Below are 13,605 nucleotides of genomic sequence, written 5' to 3'. Positions count from 1 at the left end.
TGCATACTAAATACACACCCTCCACGTGTTACTATCCACTTGGTGGCCAGCCTGTTAGAGACAGTGATACCAGAGGTAACTCTGGAATTCTGCCCACTAGATATAAGGCACACTGAAAGGAAACATATGCATTTACTTTCTAAACAAACTCACTAATTTTTGAAATTTGCATGAGTTTGGAAAAGGCTTTTCCTTCTGACCTCCACTGTAAAGCTACTCTGTATGATTTTGCACTGGTGCAATGATTTTGAGACACATGCCTTTTGTTAGTTGTTGGTCAGATAAAGGGTGACATAGCAGGCAAACTTTAGATCAGGAGCTAATCAATTTACAAAGTACCAATGACCAAACTCAAATTTAAAGCTACGTAAGACCCTGAAGCGAACGCACCAATTAAAACTGAAAATTAACTGGAAGTACAAAAACAATGAGAAGATAACAACTAAATGACACACAAGTGAAACAGAAAAAATACACATGGGGGAGTGTTTTCATCTGTGTCACCTGATTTGAAAGCTATGATTCACTAGAAAATGCAAAGTCACCTGAGGAGCTGCTGCTGCTGGCGTGAATTAAAGCGTGTGATGTTTTTAATCATATAATGCACCTACATTACCCATTCTGTGCTTTTTCAGTTAATGAAGGAAAATGAAGCTTACTGGGTTCTCACTTGGGTAATACAGATTTTCATTGCTTCTCATGGCCTGGCCTGCAACATCAAACAAGTTGAGTTTATCTACTTTTTAAATTATTTTATATATGTACTGCTGCCAAGGACTGAACCAGGTATAGAGGGACCTTAGGCTGGTCTGGAGAACTCATTTAGAGCTGACGTTAGTGGATTTCTTGATTAAGATTTCTTTAAAACCAAAGAAAGCAAAACACTATGGCTTCCATATGACTTATGCCTGGAAAGGCAACAAGAAAGTGTAGGATATCTAGTCAGTGGGATAACAGAGGCAAAGCTTTCAGTGTATTACACGTGTTCATATTAACAAGCAAAATATTTGAGGAAAGTAACGCCTGAAGAATAGAAGCAATTAGGATCACACCAGGAAAATATGCAAAGACACATACAGATCTGATCCACATTTACTTGAAATTCTGATGCTAGTTGTGAAGCCCACTCTCACCTTGTACATATGGTCCTGTTTCAGGGTGTTCTCGGACTCGAAGTGTGTAAGGTTTCTTTCGGTCTGACTGTTTTAACAGATCTCGGACACGCTCATTATAGATTTCAAGAAAACTGAAAAGCAAAGAAAAAAAAGAATGTAAAATGCAAATTATTAAAAAAAAAGGAAGCGTAATTTTGACAATGTAAGTACCTAAATCTTACATAGATCTTTCATGATATAGTTGATGAATTCATTTGTGTTATCTCTGTTACTACCCCTTCCCATGCAGTGCATGTAGAAAGAACACACAGTAGCAAATTTCCAAGAAGCAAGAGGCATTTAGTATTTTATTTAAGAATTCATAAAATATGCTTTTTTAACACTGTGGACACAGTCCACAGATTTCCAAACATAATGCTTCATTAGATCACTGGAACAACAAATAAGAATGGAATGTAGGATTATGGCTCAAATTTAAGAGTTAAACAAACAGGAAACAATTTTTTAATGCACTCCTATTTCAGCTGTCTATACAAAAGTGAACAGACAGCATCTAAAGAACTATACAGAGATCAAAAAATAAAACCAACAGTTTCTCATCTATTCTCTGTGTTCTCCCCCTTGTTCCAAAATGATTAGGCAACTGAGAAAACAGAAACAAAATAAACTAGTCTTTACTCTGTTTGATTACAGGAATATGTTGTTGAAAGCCTTCATAGCATTGGCCAAAACACTGACAAGCTTACCTGACCTTTACTCTGCAAGATGCTGTCTGGTCTGAGTAATCATCCTTCCTTGAAAAAAGACCCTGTACAAATCAGAACTTTACATAAGTTTTAAATCCATTGAGAAAATCTAACTGCTTAAACAAATGCAAGTAAAAAAAAAAAAAAAAAAAAAAAAGTACCTCACATATACGAGGTGTCAGCCCAATGGATGCCTTCAAATAATAAACAGAAAAAAAATTAAGCAATGTACTTGCTGTGACTCTTGCAAAACTTATTTTTAAATAAAAGCCAAGTTACAAGAAAAGGACAGAATCACAGTGCAGCATTAAAGTAATGACTGTATGGTGGATTACAACACAAACCACCCTGGATTGTAGGTCAGAACAGCATGGCAATGTTCTACTACTCCAGCTGAAGCATCTTGCATGTGAAACTGCAGGGTCTCACATGCTGTGCCATGTCAGCTGTTTCAGCTTTAGTGCAAACGTTCTTTACAGCAGAAGTCATTTTAGAGCAACCTATACAGCAGCAATGAGAAGTTTAGAGGCAACACTGAAACTAGCTTAACTAGTCATGAGTATAATGTTTTTTTCTTATTCTACTTTTATTTCTTTATGCTGTGGCATCACAGAACAGGCTTGGAACAGCTTTATGTTCTAGATTCATAAATCCAGTCTCTCAGAGAGAATGGTATAAGGCTGCTAACAGCACCCAAACTAGCCAATTTAAACTTTGCCAAAACAGTCTACACCAAACTGAAGTAACAGTGTTTTTCATGTGATAAACTGCTCTTACAACATGATTGCTTGCACTTCGGTGATCCAGTGCCAACACACCCTGAGAAAGACTTAGGTAGAATCTGCTTGCTGAACAGCAGGAAAGGATTTTAGAAGGCACACTTGAAATGGTGTTAGGGGAAGAAAGTCCAAGTTCATCAAGTGAACCACCATGGGCAAAAGTTCAGTTTATACCAAACACTTGTTTCTTCCTAGTTTTGAACACTGTTTAACAGTGAATACCATGAAATATTAAAGATCAGATCAAAGTAGGATTCCACTGGAGAAAAAAATCATTTTATAAGCCACAAATCTCTTCAAAACACAACACCTGGAAATTGCCTTAGAAATAATGATAACTTCAAGATGTGAACATTCTGAATTGCTAAGATATTTTCAAAATAATGTAATAACAAATATCCTAGTTTGTCACCTATTAACCACAACTTTAACAATTCTTCAGGCTTCCATGGTGTTAAGCTTGATTTCACAGAAAATGGATGGAGAATCAGGTCATGATTTAACAAAAACCTGTTGCTGATGTCTGTGGGGAAAACAAAATCAAAAAATCCGAACTCTTGTCAAAAGTACAAACCATGCCAGAATAGTCTTTTTTTCTTATCTTCAGGGTTAGAACAAACTTTACCCTCATTTCACATTAAAAATTGAATCCCATGGGTGTAGGAAATAGTAGTCCACTCATGCAAACTGTTAATTTTTTTTTTCTTTAGTAACAGGTTTCACCATCAGCTGAGAATATTTATGGACAGAGATCAAATTGTCTTGTGTTGCAGCAGAACACAGGAAATCCTCAACTGACTTCATTGATCTGAGTACCAAGACCAAAATGCACTTTAAGTGGTTCCTGGTAGACAAGAATCTTAAAATGCAACAGCTTCATTCAAATACATTTCAAAACTGGAAGTGAAGAAAGTACTAGTTTCCACAGGCCAAAGGATAACTTCTGCAACAGATAAATGTCTCAAGTACAGAATGAAGAAGTTACAAAAGTATTCCTGTGAATTGTATCCAGTTTTGTTTGTGAAAGTGATTTAATTTCAGCATAGGTCAGATAATACAAAATATTCTCATGGATTTTTTTGGCTATCTTGAGCTATAGATTTCTAATACAGAACTATTCAGAGGCATAGATTTCTTCACCCCCACCCCCCGCCATAGCAGTAAGATTCATACATAGTAAAATGAAGATTATCTAAAATAAATATTTAAAGTACCGTCATATTTTCTAGCAGTTTAGCTGAAACTACATTATTTACCTAAATGTAAAGGCTTGACTCTCATTTTATATATATATAAATACCAAATAAAACATATATAAAAGCTTTCTGCTCAACATGCACCATAATCACTGTTTCAAAATAAAGCGATATTTCTGCTGGACATCCTGCCCTCAACTCAGAGTGTAAAATGAATGGCGTAACTCACAGGTGTTCCCATCATTGTGTAAGTTTTTCCTGAACCTGTCTGTCCATATGCAAAGAGGCAGATGTTGTATCCTCTAAATGCACCTGACAACACAGAAGTGCCAAGGTCCTGGAACACCTGAAAAAGACCAAAAGAAACAAAACAGTCCATGAATAATTGGATAATTAAATACTCCTCCCTATAAACACTCTGCATTACCTGTAGGTCTTGAAGCTTTAATAACTCCTCGGGAACAAGCATCTCCACAGTATTTGTCTTTCTAATTTATCAGGCACAATATTAAGCACCCAGTGTTCACTTGTTAGATCTTCCTCCAGATGCTGATACACCAAGCATGGTGCTGACAACAAGCAGTAGCGTTTAATTGTGCTTCCTTGCCTTTACTACTTTACACTTAGACTGTATGATTTCTCGAGGATCTCTCCCACACCAAGTTTTTACAGTCCTCAGCATAAACCTGACAGAAAACGTGATCAAAGCTCTTTAACGCAATTACATTAATAGGAGCATTAGGCATCAGAACTATAGGTCAAAAGCTAAGCAAAGTCTAACCCGTAGCCTGCAAGCAGACCTCACCTAAGCAATACTTCTATCTTGCCTATCTGGTCAGTAAGTGATACCACCAAAGGCTAAACACTATTTTCTGTTCATGCCACACGCATAGTGATGTGCCACCTTCCACTCATTGTAATGCAGAGCTAGGAACTGTTACCATCAAGTCAGTGTCAGCCTCTAGGGGCTTCTAAAGCTTGCACTGTTCCCACTGTGGCTGCAAAAGTTGGACCATCACAGCCAGACTACCCGTACAGCAAGATCTGAACAGTCATTCCTTGTGTATTTTGAACTTTCAAAATAAATGTTACAAGTACTAATGGTTTTGCTATTCACACAGAAAACTAGCTAGTACATATAGAGAGATGAATATGATTTCAGTGTTTCACTGCTGTGAAGTCTCACTCACTGCCAGGTCATTTGCTTCTCCAATGGACAGATAAATGTACTAAACCTAATAAGAATCAATAGAAAAACATATTTCATAAATATCACCACTTTTCTATACTCTCCAGAAAAAATTAGTAAAAAAAACTCTGCCAAGACTTTTATTTTCACATCATATTTCAACTCAAACTGAGACAAGATGCTAGTTTCTAGCTGAAGAATCAGCAACGTTCCCATGCGGCAGAATTTGGCTACTCCTGCGTGTATTTGTAAGGATATGTGGCATGTCAGAACATCTGCTTCATTAGGATTATCAGATCAAGTAACTTTTCCATGCAAAGAATACAGTGAAAGTCATAAACAAAACACATGAATACAAATGTAATAGACAAGGTATAACAAAGATAGTGACAAACTCACCAGTTGCTACTGGACAGGCCATTAAGAAACTGAAGCATAGCTTTGGAGAGGGCCAAGCTGGACTTCATAACCAACAAGTGGGGGAAACAACAGGAACAGGAGGATTTTGGATATTTGAGGAGGGCCTGCAGGGCTATACAAAACTCATTAAGGAATGTTTAAGGTGAGGTGATCAGAAAGGAGAAGAGGGTATATACGGGGCTGGTCTCATGTAAGCAACAGTAGATCAGTACGCTTGTCTGACTGAGCCCTGTGCCTGATTACAACAGTCTGTCCTATTTTCTTACTAAATCCTTTCTTGATGATCTTAACATGTAACCACACTCCATCCCATGTGTGAATGCTGTTAGGACTAGACGACAGCATCTGGAGAGACTGGAGTGAATTTGGGGACAGCAATGGAGTCAGAAGACCTCAGGCAATATAGCCATCACATCAGTGGTGCCAGCAAATGAAGCCAGTGAGAACCTCAGCATTGGTAGCCAGTGTGGCCATGGACCTAAGAAGTGTGGGTCCAGGGTGTTAGCTACTGGGGAAACTGGGGGGAAGTAAATTCAGGTCAGCAACCGAAATCAGCCTCGGGTTATATGTCCCCCATATCTGTGGTACCAGCAACTGGACCAAGTTAGAGTCTAAGTGCCATCCATTAGAGTGGGATTATGTGTCATAGCATCTATGTCCCAGCTACTAGGGGAACTGGAGCAGTGTGAGGGTTTGTGTCAGCAGCTGGAGAGGGGACCATGGGTCCCAGGGCCTGTGTTGCAGGTACCAGCTCCTGGGGTAGGTGAGGTGAAGCAAATGAGCATCTTGGCATCAGCACCTGGAGTAGAGAAGCACCATGGATGGGGGGGGCAGAGATGGGGCTAGAAGGCTGATATACATCAGTGTGGGCATGTGTAATTTGCTAGCAAACTTCAAACTGGATAAGCTGGTGAGAAGGTGGTACAGACCTTCTTGATTTGACCATAAGCATGCCATTGCTTTAGAGCATGGTGGTAAACAGAACAAGCTACATGCTAAACACAATGATTCTGGAGCTTCTCCTTTCACTAATATTGATGCACTCCCTCTAGCCTCAGTAAAGAAAGAGGTCGGCCTCATATTTACATCACTATAACAGATTAACTTGGTTTCCATCAACAAAGATATCTAGAAAAGCATCTAAGCATTAACAGCAGCCATGCAAATCACTGTAACCGATTCTTGGCAGGAGTCATCAATCAACGCAAGATATAAGTCAAGTTCCTTGACATTGTACAGCCCATAGATCAGTCTAATGACTTCAGAAATCTGTTTAACTAATCCTTTACAGTAAATCTGTACACTGACCAAGGACAAGACAGGAGACTCAAACGAGTATGCAGGCCAATAATGACTCACTAAACAAACTCGTGGCTTTATATGTGATCTCCGCTCTCTTGTGCCTCCTGCAATTCTCTCATGGATATTTCAGCACCCACCACCCCTACACTGCTTCCTGCCATCCTCCTGCGTATCTTCTCATCCACTCTCAGCTGTCCTTGGTCCAGAGCAGAGACACAAGGTGTAATGCTTTGGGGAAGAGGATATGACTGATCAGTCAGAACATGGGACACTGCCAACTGCTCCAGCAGCTGCCAGCTACCAGTGGAGAGGCATACAAGCCTGGCACCAAATACCACAGACTAATTCTCAGCCCTGGCAAGCCACAAAGAAATTCACTATAATTTAAATGTGTCATCAACTGCATGTCATACAGACTTCTAAAAGATGGAAGAACGGTACCCTCTTCCAAATGTCTTCCATGTTACTCAACAGTCCTTGCCTTCCTCCCCTCCACTCTTTGCCCTCTGCACCCCAGCTTCCAGAATTCACCTCCTCTCTGCATCCCCGGCTTTTCCACTTTGCTCCTTACTATTCACTTAGATGCCATAATCCTCCAAGACTGCAAAGAAAAACAATCATAACATAATTCCTGAGCCACTTAACCTTTTTGCTTAAGGCCTTCCCTCTTAGGTTTGTGCTCCGATGTGAATTCTCCAGTAAGCACTGGACAGCAGACGCACCATTAGGATCTCTTTCCTAGTTGGTTGACACATAAAACTTGTAGGAACGTAATATCAGAGATCTCTAACCCTCTTTCAAATTGGTTCAACCTAGCCAGTTTGGTCAAGAATTATTGGTTAACATGGGCCAAAACCAGACAGCCATTGTAAAAACACTTTTTTTTTCAGAAAATCAGGATAAGAGACTGTGGTTACTACCTATTCAGTAGAGTCTAAGATTTCACCAGCTATTTTTTTTCTGTAGATTCTGCCTGCTCTGGCATACTTCAGCTCATGAGGTGAGAAGGATCTTCACTCACATTCCAAACTGGACTACTGTGGGCTAGAACACCTCTAAGACAGGTCACTTGAATTCAGAGCAGGAGAAAGAAAGTTTCTCCTGTGTGAGTGGCTCAATGATTTTCAGTAGCTGGAAATGTGAACAGAGAGTAGGAAAGAATCTAAATTCAAGATGAAAAGAGCTAAATCTGAAGATTGACAGAGGACCGGGGAACAACCAGGTAAAATAACAACTGCTGAGAAACAGTAATACTGAAAGGAAGGAATGAAAAGAGAAGGGGACTGATATAAGGCTCTGAATAAGGAGAAGGAGGTTACGGATTCAAACTGGACAGAGTTAAAGGAGGGAAGATGAGACTAGTATTCATTTGGAGCAACAAATCAGTGGGAAAGAGATTGAATTTGGAAGCCAAAGCTCAGGAAACCATTGTGTTGGGTTGATATGGAAGACAAGGAACAGGGACAAAAGTGTGAAAGGCAGACATTTGTAGATCTGGAGTCTAAAGGGTAGAATTTTGGGACAAGCCACATGGGATTGGAGTCAAGCAGTATAAAGAACAGGATTAAGAAATGACAGGATGCGTTATCTCCTAAAAGAAGAATATTCAACTCCAAAGTCCCAGTTAAGCAAAGCTCTGTTACATTTAGTCTCTATTGAATACACGTGGCTACTCAGACGCTTCAATTCAAACGTGTTTCAAATCAGTCCTTTTTGAATTAGGCCTTGAGAGAAGCTGTGTTATTACAAACAAAACTGGTTAACTCTGAAAACAGTGCCATAACACTATGATGATAATGAATGAGAATTTTAAAAATTATTTACTGAAATCCAATTATAAGTCAGTTCATACTGTTTTGTGTTTGTTCTTTCTGGTGAATTTCTCTCTCTCCTTTTGTGAGGATAAATTACAATTCATTTAATTGAATATAGTCTCAATTTAGTCAGAAAAGCCTCTTTGTTTTAGTGTACTGCAGAAAAAAATGGAGAAGTGAAGCAGAGCAATGAATTTATGGCTTGCTTAAAAATAAAGAAGAGTAATCGAAATCAAAGCTTTTTCTTTGCCAATATCAGAGGCATTAGTCCAAATACGTATCAGTATCAACAGCTGCAGATTATATAAGAAGTACTACGATTAATCATTTTGGACATACCTACTAACATATTTCATGATATAATGGAATGAATAATAGTTTTTGTTAATCATGAGGAAAAAAGAAAAAAAAAAAAGGATTCTTCTGGGATTCTTCCAAGTCTCGTTTTTGAAATGAAACTTCATGAAGATGAGGTTTTACAAAGAACATGCGTTGGATACAGCTTCCTGCAGAGAGCACACCATTTGGCCAAGACAGCTATGTCTTCCTTGCATGGCTGCTCTGTGTGATTGACACTGTTCAGTTTGTTCCATGCAAGAATGCTTCTTTCAACAAAGCCTTAATTGGCTTTGCTATGCCTTGTTCTCACACTTGCCCAGCTGTATGAGGTCCATATCACATGGTGATCTGTGAAACACTCTACAATTTATTACCTGTCAACTGTCCTAATAGTGGAAAAACCATGCCTTTCTGAAAAAGTTATGAGAAGGCATTAAAGACAACTGTTATCATTCCAGGTTCTTGGCTGGCATGCTCACTACAAAGCTGCCAGGTTCCAGTTCAAATCTAACAAATCCCGAATCATACAAGTTAGCCCTCATTACAGGACTTGCAGTACAGATGTAATGTAGAGAAGGGGAGAAGTTTTGGTCTTAATTATGCAGTTCAGGCATACCAAAATGCTGTCCATGTTGTTGCAATATCTACATATTTGGGGTTGAAACTGTTTAATATTAGATAAGGATAATCTGCTTCAAGTATAACAACAGATCACTTAACCATTTTAAAACCTACTTCAGTGTTCCTTTAGAAGATACAAGAAATAACTCAGTCTAAATATTTGCAGAACAGGTAAGTTAAGCTGCTCACTGTGAAATCCTGTTTAAGAAGTTGTGCAGTTATGTACCTGTATGTTAGAAGCATATAGAAAGATCACAGCAGGAATCCTGCCCTTAAAAAAACATAATTGAACATATAAAAAAGGACTCAAGTATATATTAAGGTACAAGGCTTACCAACACTTAAGCAGCAACCTAAGTTTTATGACTCAGTCCTAACTCAGACAAGGAATCACAGAACTTAATTTCTGAAAATTACAGTGTTAGTAATTTGCCCTTGTCCAAACTAGAAAACCAGGCCATTTTAACTAAAACTTGTTTTTAAAAAACATTTTAAGGTTTACAGATTTATGTGCCAGGGAGGCTACTTTTACTATGATTCAGTTAAAAATAGAACTATATTCAGTTTGATCTTACCTGTTTTCTTGATTTTTTGAAGCCATTTGTACAATTCATAAGCTTACACTCTTTAAACACATACAAACTTTTTCAATCCTCTTTGGCTGTACTACCAGACTGAAATCACACTTCAGCACATGAGATAGGCAATTGCTACTCAGGCGAAGTTCAAAGCCTCAGGTGGTACAAGAGCAAGCTGCAACAGCTAATGCAGGAAACTTAGAAGATCCTGGCCCAGCCATGCAGAAGGACCTTGTGATCATCAACAGCTTGAACAGTTACACTATCTTTCTGAAGCAGATAAATGATTTTCTAAATGCATAGCCAGTGCACTGGAGTACTGTTGACCTGCCCAATGTCTTTCTCCTCTTTTTGTCTCTCCCCCTCCTTCAGTTAGCACCATTTCTCTTCAAATAAGTGGTTTCAACAAACCTCCAGTGCAAAACCTTTTAATCTTATGAAATTCCACATCATCCAAAGAAAACTACTATTCAAGTAAAGAATAACAGACCCAAATCAAATGCTCCAGAAACTTGGGCTTGGTATTAACAGCCCTGACAAGTGCCTTTAAGTGTCTATGAGACGGTAGACTATTTGATCACAGAAAGTTTTATTCCTTGCCTCCCTCTTAAAATATATTAATTTTTTAAATTAACATTTTTAAAAAATAATTTCAGGATTATATTCTCATTCAAAATTGTTTTAAAGACAAAAAAAATGTCACTCTTAAGAGATTTTACACATCTCAAGTCCAGCATCTTCGTCTAGAATTACAAGGTCAAGTTTACCATTGGCTATCATGCTGAAGTGAATGCTTCTGTGTGGGGTAAGTGTGCCTGCTTCCCACCAGTTTATGCTGCTTGCTTTTTTTCTCCTCTGGTTTGCACACCAGCTCTTTTACTTTAATCACTACGTATTACACAGGACATTTTTAACCAATTCTAACACATACTGTTTAGACCTGGACTGTAGAACTTTGAAGACACAAACAGAAAATACGTCAGATGAAGTCTCACTACAGTGTATGTTTTTCAAATATTTATGTGAACACAGATTCCGAGGCCATCTAAATCCTAAAAATTCAATTTCATATAAACAAATGTATCAAAGAAAAGAATTTTCATATGGTATATAAGCAAACATTAAAATAAGGATATATTCAGTTTCTAATTGCTGTTATGTAGGGAAACAAAGACGAAGTTGTAATTTAGTGCAGTCTAATTATTACTATTGAGTTAATCCTAATTAAAATTAAAAGCTAGGAAGATTGATTATATATTTGCTTTGAAACCCAAATATATTAGAGGCCAAAAGAATTTGCCACTCTGCAAACAACCTCCAAAACTTTGTTGGAAGCAAAACAGCATGAAGTGCAAACTGCAGTCAGCTTGGAACACAAAGTTTGTATCAGGTCACCCTTGATAAAAAAGTGTGGATTTATTACCCATTTCAAAAGAAAATAAAAATCGATGAAATTAAATAAAAACTGAGCCACATTTTGAGGTTGCTTTTTCTAAAGTACTTGAGAATTTTAACCTTTCCCCACAGACCATTTTTAAAATGGCGTCTGAAGAATATTAATTGGAAATGCACCTTGCATTATGGAAAGACACAAAAATTGAAGGAGCCCAAGAGATTTCAATGAAAGCACACTACCCTGTCCAAAGAAACAGTGATAACCAAGTGACAGGAGACTTTTTTTCCCAAGTGATGGGAAACATATTTTCTCCCTGTTGAATAAACCTTTATAAAAACTGTTTCACAACATTAAAATCATAAAACTCTTCCTTTTTAGAAACTGTGAGTATGCTTTGCAATTAGATTTGTGGGTAAAGAACAAAACCTTTTTCACTATCAGGATATTTATATCAGGGAATGATACTCTGTTCTGATTTTTTCCCATTTGGACAGCAGAATCAGAAATCTTCTGACGGCAAATTTTCAAGATACTCAAAAAACCCCTATTTATTAGCTTGAGATTATATCACATTTTATTACATTAGACCTGCATGTCTCTGTCTAAATATGCATAGCAGATGCATGACTGTATTTTTTTCTGGAATGAAAACATACCAAGAAGAAATAAAATATAGCATGGAGCACATCCAGTCAGACATCATAAGTGACAGGCATTTATTATTAACAGTGACAGTTTGGGACTTTGTTATTTTACATTGAAATCTCTGCTTGAATATTAGAAGTGTGAAGCATCTTGGTTTTAAACTCATATTTACAAAAAGGCATATTTATGTTTGCAATAAAAGTTTTAGCATATCCTACTTCTCCCAGCTGCCTGTGTATATTATGAAGCCCTTCCTTTCTTCCATGTTCCTTGACCTCCAAGTTACTATGAAACCACTGGCCTGTGGATAAACCCTGTAGTCTATAACCTTCTGTGTGTCACACACAAAGGACAGAAGTGTTGGTTGTCATTTTTTCTTTTGATCTTAAAAAAGTTAGAGATAATTAAACTCTCCTTTAATGCACATGATTCAAACTAAAGCTATTGACTATTGTGACACAAGGCTTAGTTAATATCAGTATCTTTGACTTTTAATTGAATTGATATGCAACTAGGACAGCTGATGACAGCAAATATATACTTTACATTGTAACTGCAACAGGCTTCCTTTATTTTGTGATAATTTCCCTCTTATAGTAACAAATGCTTTAATTTTGAATATAATGGGGGTATTTATCAGAAATGAAGTTTTGGCAATATAAATTTACCGAATATAAAAACTTTCCTTTCTTAATCCAATCAGAACCTGAATTGCAGAAGGAAACTAAAATTAAACTACAGTAAACTGTCTGTTATGCTTTGGGGTTTAATAACTTGGGAAACAAAGTTTTCCCAAGTCACTTGAGCGAAGTCTCAGAGTAACTTGGGGGGGGGGGGGCGGGAAATAGTTCGGTAAAACCTCCAGGGACAGCATAAAATTTGAAAATTTGCAAATTTCAGGGATCAATACTGATAAAGGTTATGGGGTTTGCTGGGGTTTTTTTTGTTTGGTCGGTTGGGTTCTGTTTTGGTTTTTTTACCCTAAATAATTTCTGGTAAATAGTACTTTGCATTTTGCTTAGACTACAATGAACAGGCTAGGATCAACTCTGACTGAAGCAGAGGAGAAGGGAGGAGAAAGTGGAAAAAGTAGAAGAGAAGGAGCTACACCTTTGAGGTGCACAAGCTAATACAATAATTTATCACGTCTTATTTGTATGGTAAGATTTCTTATTTGCAAGTGTCTGAAATGGTCAATATTTAATGTTATCATTAAAAAACTAAATTAAACTTGGAAATTTCAAGGGAGTTTATTTGGTCAAGGCAAAAAACCAGACAAGAATAAAAGCTTCTGGTAATTTTTAGGAGAGGTTTTTGAATAAATAAAATTGCTACTTGTTACAGGCATAGTCCACATGCATCAGTATGAACAAACAACTCACTAAAAACAAACTACTTGTACTGTAAAACATTAGACTAAATTCAGAATATTAAGATAAATACCCACAGATTAATAACTGGAACC

General features: G+C 37.5%; 1 protein-coding gene across 1 annotated transcript in view; it reads right to left on the bottom strand.

Annotated features, from left to right (window-relative positions):
- Nucleotides 1–13,605, bottom strand: part of STARD9 (StAR related lipid transfer domain containing 9) — a 113,074-nt gene that overhangs the window by 58,682 nt on the left and 40,787 nt on the right. The window contains exons 4-7 of the mRNA XM_037393598.1: nucleotides 4,066–4,182; nucleotides 2,023–2,055; nucleotides 1,862–1,923; nucleotides 1,134–1,246 (exon numbers count right to left, since the gene is read on the bottom strand). Of these exons, the coding sequence (XP_037249495.1) occupies nucleotides 1,134–1,246; nucleotides 1,862–1,923; nucleotides 2,023–2,055; nucleotides 4,066–4,182 (325 nt within the window). The remainder of the gene's footprint in view (nucleotides 1–1,133; nucleotides 1,247–1,861; nucleotides 1,924–2,022; nucleotides 2,056–4,065; nucleotides 4,183–13,605) is intronic.

Source organism: Falco rusticolus, chromosome 7 (genome assembly GCF_015220075.1).
Source record: "Falco rusticolus isolate bFalRus1 chromosome 7, bFalRus1.pri, whole genome shotgun sequence".
NCBI classification, from domain to species: domain Eukaryota; kingdom Metazoa; phylum Chordata; class Aves; order Falconiformes; family Falconidae; genus Falco; species Falco rusticolus.
This window is presented reverse-complemented; position numbering and strand designations above follow the sequence as displayed.